At 32.7% G+C, this 6,000-nt stretch overlaps 1 protein-coding gene across 1 annotated transcript in view; it reads left to right on the top strand.

Annotated features, from left to right (window-relative positions):
• The window catches only part of CSMD1 (CUB and Sushi multiple domains 1), a 1,016,265-nt gene that overhangs the window by 729,137 nt on the left and 281,128 nt on the right, over nt 1–6,000 (top strand). Inside the window, exons 20-22 of the mRNA XM_026844050.1 lie at nt 31–147; nt 1,535–1,750; nt 4,396–4,584. Of these exons, the coding sequence (XP_026699851.1) occupies nt 31–147; nt 1,535–1,750; nt 4,396–4,584 (522 nt within the window). The remainder of the gene's footprint in view (nt 1–30; nt 148–1,534; nt 1,751–4,395; nt 4,585–6,000) is intronic.

Below are 6,000 nucleotides of genomic sequence, written 5' to 3'. Positions count from 1 at the left end.
CCTCGCCCCCTTCTTTTTTCTCTTGTTAAGCTTTATGTGGTGGATATATTCATGGGAAGAGCGGAACGGTTCTTTCTCCAGGTTTTCCTGATTTTTATCCAAACTCTTTGAATTGCACTTGGACTATTGAAGTGTCACATGGCAAGGGTAAGAATCTAATATGAGTTGCATATGTATATGTAATGTCAGTGTTTAGAAAATTCAAACACAATAAAATGCCTTTTATGATTTGAGCTAAATCAGTGTTTTCTGCCATTGAGGAATATGTTAATTTCCCAAAGTAAACATCTTCAAATATGGTGTTTCTAATTTGTGTTTATTTTGCAGAAGAATCATTATTATGAGTTACTAAAGGAAATATGTTTTAGTCTGTCATAGACAAATGGGCAGAAAGTAAAATATATTAAAATAACGCTACATTTTTCAGTGGAAGCTGTCAGGACATTATTGATAGCTCTTCTCTGTTATTAGGCATGAAGAAGTAGATTTGATCTGTGTATTAGTAACCTTAGATTTCAGACTTAAATGATCAGCACCAAAAATTACATATCTTTATGTTGTGTAGACAGTGGAGTAACATTTGGATGCACAGTTAGGTTTGGCAGCTTAACTGTTGGGGAAATGTGTAAAAGAACTAAGGAAAAAAGCCTAGGAAGTACTAATGATGTGTTAAATACCACTGAATCAATACATAAAACATAAGGAAAATATTCCTCCATCTCATTTCTATGACAACAAAAATCTTTCTTATGTGTGATAATTTAGGAAGTATACTGGAAATTTCTAATATTTAAAATGTTCTTATGGACTAGATTTTTGTTTAAACAGCATATGGCATTTTAAAAATAAAATATGTGAGAAGATTTTCTAAGAAGAATTTTGTTCCCCACAGTAGATGATTGTATTTGAAACTTAACTGCAATTCAAAATTTAATTCATTGCTGGATTGGAACTTGGCAGCTGAAAAAAGTCATGACTTGGGTAAAGGACTGGTCCCAAAAAATATTAATCTGTATATATGGAAGACCATATTTAAAACTTTTATCTGCTTTGTCCTTGTGTATGGGCACTTCCCTGAAGTTTAGAGTGAAAAATAGAATTGTGCTGGAGGAAGTGCAAAAATATAACAGGAATACAAAATTTTAGCCAAGCATTTACATATGTCTCCTAGTTTAATAGCAGAGATTATAAATAAGAGATACATACAGGAACTTGAATAAAAGCTGTATAGCACAAATTCAGATTTTCACAGTGCTGTATACAAGTAAAAATGAATCCCACAAATTCTCTTATGGGAACTATTGATTTATGGTGATCTACACAAAGAGCCACACTGCCTGTATTGATTGGTTGAACCAATGTGCATTCGACAAGTTTCATTTTCTGAATTTCAAGTTTTGATTCCGTGTGTGACTTTTTCTAAAAATCTTTCCATGTAATGTAAGATTTACTTTCTGTGTCACCTATGTATAAAGGAAGAGAAAAAAATTCCTATTAAATGCTTTTCTTTTACTCCCTTTAAATATTTTTAAAGGTGTACAGCTTGTTTTTCATACCTTTCACCTTGAGAGCTCTCATGACTATTTGCTCATCACTGAAGATGGCAGCTTCACAGAACCAGTAGCAAGGTTGACTGGCTCAGTTTTACCCCCTACAATTAAAGCTGGCCTCTTTGGAAATTTTACTGCACAGCTTCGATTTATATCTGATTTTTCAATTTCTTATGAAGGCTTCAACATAACATTTTCAGGTAAGAAATTCCATTCTGCTAAATATTCAGAAATTGTTTCCAGATAATATTTTTACTTTTAGATAGCAGAAATATGATTAAGTTTAAAAAGTCAATAGAAATTGTATAGTCTCTGTTGTAGGAAACTGGGTAAGGATTATAAAGGTGGCTAACAAATTAAGAAGGATGTTGGTGATGTGACTGTTTTAAGGAGTAGTTTTACCCGTTCTCAGAGAACCACTAACAGTGTGAAGAAGTTTGGAGGAAAATTAAGGGCATAAAATGTACAAAAATAAAAGTTACTGCTTCAGAAGAAAGACACTAACTGGTACCATTTTACTAAAGGAAGTATAGAAACTGTAACAAAGCAGTAGTATGCTAATTCAGAGTCACAAAGGAATCTAAACTGAAGACTGATTTTGGAATAGAAAATGTATATATAAAAGTAAAAGACTTACTAACTATTGATATGTGAAGAAGTTTTGATAATTTTTTATAAATTCCTCTAAGATAATTGAAAAATTTAAGTTACTACTTCTTATTTAGAGTCTTCTAAAATTAGACTACATATAAAATACATTTCTCAGTAATTTTCTTTGCCTTTCTATTCCTATTACTGAAATGTAGAATATTTACAGATAGAGATACGAATAAATAACCGCTACCTGAAATGCTCATGCACATAGATATTCTGTGGATGAAGTACGTAAGGAACTCATATCCAACTCTCTTACATAATTTTTCAAGAACTGAAAAGTAATTACTGTGTTTTGTTGAGATCAGGCAATGTTTACAGATGAACATTCTATTTTACGAATAATGTCTCTCATATAGCTTGCTATTTAAAAAGAAAAAAAAAAACAAAAAACCAAAACCCAACACCTCACTGATTAGAACAATAGTGTTGGATTTACTTACATCAAATGCTGAATTCATTCAATATATTTGTTCTGGATACATTGGAATAACGAAATCAGAGGTGAGCAGTTTTGCAAGTTTGGAATGTAAATGGGAATATTAAATGATATATCTGATAGTTTATTTATAAATAACTCAAAATGGTAGACGACTAGGGAACGTAGAAAAATACACAAAATATCATTATGGATGTAAGGGGAAAAATTGTAAAGTAACAAAATATGTGGATCACATAAATTTTTAAACACAAAGGTTTATGCCCTATCTACAACTGATATACACATAGATAGCCATCATATCCCATATTTTATATTAAATAAATATTTTGAGGAATATTATCAGGCACAATAATTTTGTGATGCAGACAGGTGAGTGTGTTTTCTTATTTTCACACAATCAGAATGTATTTCTTCATAGTAAGAAGCATTTAGTGAGAAGACCTTAAGCTGTTCTAAATGTCATCGTACACAGAAATTTGTCAGGAAAATTCCCTGGTGCCTAGAGGTCTGTCATAGGGTATCTCCATGTCTACCTCAGCCTTTACAGTGCTGAGCAGAGGTAGTAGTTCATATGTCTTCAAAACTTAAAATTTCTCCCAGCAGAAACTAGTGTGATATATAGATTCCTTCTACTATTCAGGACTTTCCCACAAGGCAGTTATTATGGGAAATGATTTCTTTATTTTATTCACTGAGTCAGCTGCTTAAACACTCATTCAGAAACTTTGGATTAGTTTCTTCCCTTGACTAAATAGAGTTTTTTCCTCTAAGTGGATTTGACCCTATCTTCCATCAACCTCCAAGGTAAATGTTTTAGAAAATGTCTTTTCTATCAGTAATCAGCTCTACTAAGTTTTGAATCATATTCTGAAGAATATAAAATCAGACATTTTGGGTTAGATTTAAACTTGATCTTTTTTAGTATCTGTTCTTTAACAGTGGTCAGTAGTGAATATCTAAGGAAGAAAAAAACCCCACAAAACAGAACAAAGATACAGTGATACTTTCCCAGCATACTCTGTGAGGATGAGGGAATGTTTTGCTCAGATGTTCCTGAGTTTGATGTAGTTCCCCTGTATGCAGCAGCTCTGATTTTTTCCCATTAATCTGTTCTGACTCTACCTGAATTATTTCTGATACATAGTTATAAAAGAGACAAAAAAAATAGGTGCTTGAGGTTTCTTAAAAAAATTATATATATCTAGTTGTTTTCAGTTGAGTGACACCTGTATGATTTCTAAAAGACATGCAAATAGACATTGCCTGATTAAGAGTGTAGCTTTACTTAGGAAGTTCAAGTACACTTTTTGAAAACGTGATCAAACGTCTTTTCATTCACCTGACCCTTTATTTGATTTTTTGACAGATTTTCTTCATTACATAATGATTTTTTTAAACTGAAAGTCTCACTTCTAAAGCTGATTGGTAGTTCAGATGACATGAACCAAGAATTATACACAAAGGATGTAATTAAACAAAATTTTAGTAAACCACTTACAATACAAGTTGATTACAGCCCTTCGAATTAAGAAAATAAATGTAGTGTGGGTTGGACACAATAGATACATAATGTGTATATATCCCTAATAGACATATAGAAACTATACTGGTTTTTAGTAGAGAACACAACAAAGAAATATATGTTTTCCAAGTGTTCCTTACTAAAAAATGCAACTACTTTGGTAATTTTTTTTTCCCATGTGGACAACTTGTCTTATTTATTTATATATTATGTTTTATTACCAACAGAATATGATCTGGAACCATGTGATGATCCTGGTGTTCCCGCCTTCAGTAGGCGAATTGGTTTTCATTTTGGTGTTGGAGATTCCTTGATCTTTTCTTGTTTCCCTGGATATCGCCTGGAAGGTGCTAATAAACTTACCTGCCTGGGAGGTGGTCGGCGTGTATGGAGTGCACCTCTGCCAAGGTGTGTGGGTAGGTGGTCACATGCTTTCATTTCATTCATCAAATCGTTAATAGCACATGGCATGTGTCAGAATAATGGGCAGAGAACAAAGTGCTTGGGTTGAAAGGATTGATCCCCGAGCTGTACAAACTTTAAAGTCAGTGCAAGATATAAGTAATGCATGTCTCTTTTACTTAGAGAGCAAAAATAATAAAAAGGAATAGTTAGAGTTGTCATAGAAAATAAGATCAAAATGTCTTGTGAGATAAAATGCAAATCTAGTTATTGAACTGTATGTTTACCATTATTAAGATATAATTTTCTTACTTTGTCTTTCAGGGTAAAGAAACAATATTTATAGCTTTTAGGTGAAAATAGCCTTTGTTAGAGTCCCCCATCTGGCTTTAAGGGTGTTTTCTCATTTTGTGTTCTTATTTTTATAACCCTAAACTGTTTTATTTTTACAGTTTATAAACTGTATTACAGCATTGTAAACTGTAATTTTTAAAACTAATGTGCTGTTGTTAAAAATCAGTAAGTATAAACTCAAACTGAATGAACAGTTCTTTTCTGGGAAAAACTCTGGGACTAAATTTTGTAAAAATTGTAATGTTGCTGTATTTGATTTGTGAGATGGTTTTATTAGCACCATGTGAAGTGAATCTGATCAGGTGCTATTGACATAATGCTTCTGAAATGTCAAATAGTTCCACACACCTCTAAATGGATTTCTTTAAGAGGGTTCTTGTTTTAAATAAGTTTTTATTTCATAACAGGAGAAACTCAGCTTTGGTGTGTTTCTTTTGTTTATTTTAAAAGGATGTATCCCTATGTCCAAAAAAGGTCATATCACCTACACTGTGTGTGCATGTAAGATACACATATATAGTTATTATGGAGTAAAGTAAACTATTTCTAATTTGTTTAAAAAACCTAGTCTTATTTAACTCATGATGAAAGAAAGTAACAGATGAGAGAATAGAACAATATCATATGGAGTTTGCCATACATATAGAAATTCTAGATTTAAATCTTAGGCTATTTTCAGCTTGATTTGTCTTAGAAGTATCACTGACTCTTAACACTGTCTATGAATGTTGGTTAACCATTGCGCACCATTCTATATAACAGAATTACAGAATCATACAAGTTGGAAGGGACCTCAAAGATCAACTAGTCCAGCCTTTTGTAGGAAAGGGAGTCTAGATGAGATTATCTAGCACCCTGTCTGATTGCAGCTTGAAATCTCCAGCGATGAGAACTCTACCGCATCCCTAGGAAAGTTGTTCATGTGATTGATTGTTCTCACTGTAAAAAATTTCTTTCTTATATTGAGAGAAACTTGTACCTGTTGCCCCTTGTCTTCTCCATGTGGCTTCTTGTGAAGAGAGAGCCTTTGTCCTCTTTGTACCCTCTAAGTACTGGAATACACCGATGAGGCCCCT

Source organism: Athene cunicularia (genome assembly GCF_003259725.1).
Source record: "Athene cunicularia isolate RWA chromosome 3 unlocalized genomic scaffold, athCun1 chr3_part1, whole genome shotgun sequence".
Taxonomy (NCBI): Eukaryota; Metazoa; Chordata; class Aves; order Strigiformes; family Strigidae; genus Athene; species Athene cunicularia.
This window is presented reverse-complemented; position numbering and strand designations above follow the sequence as displayed.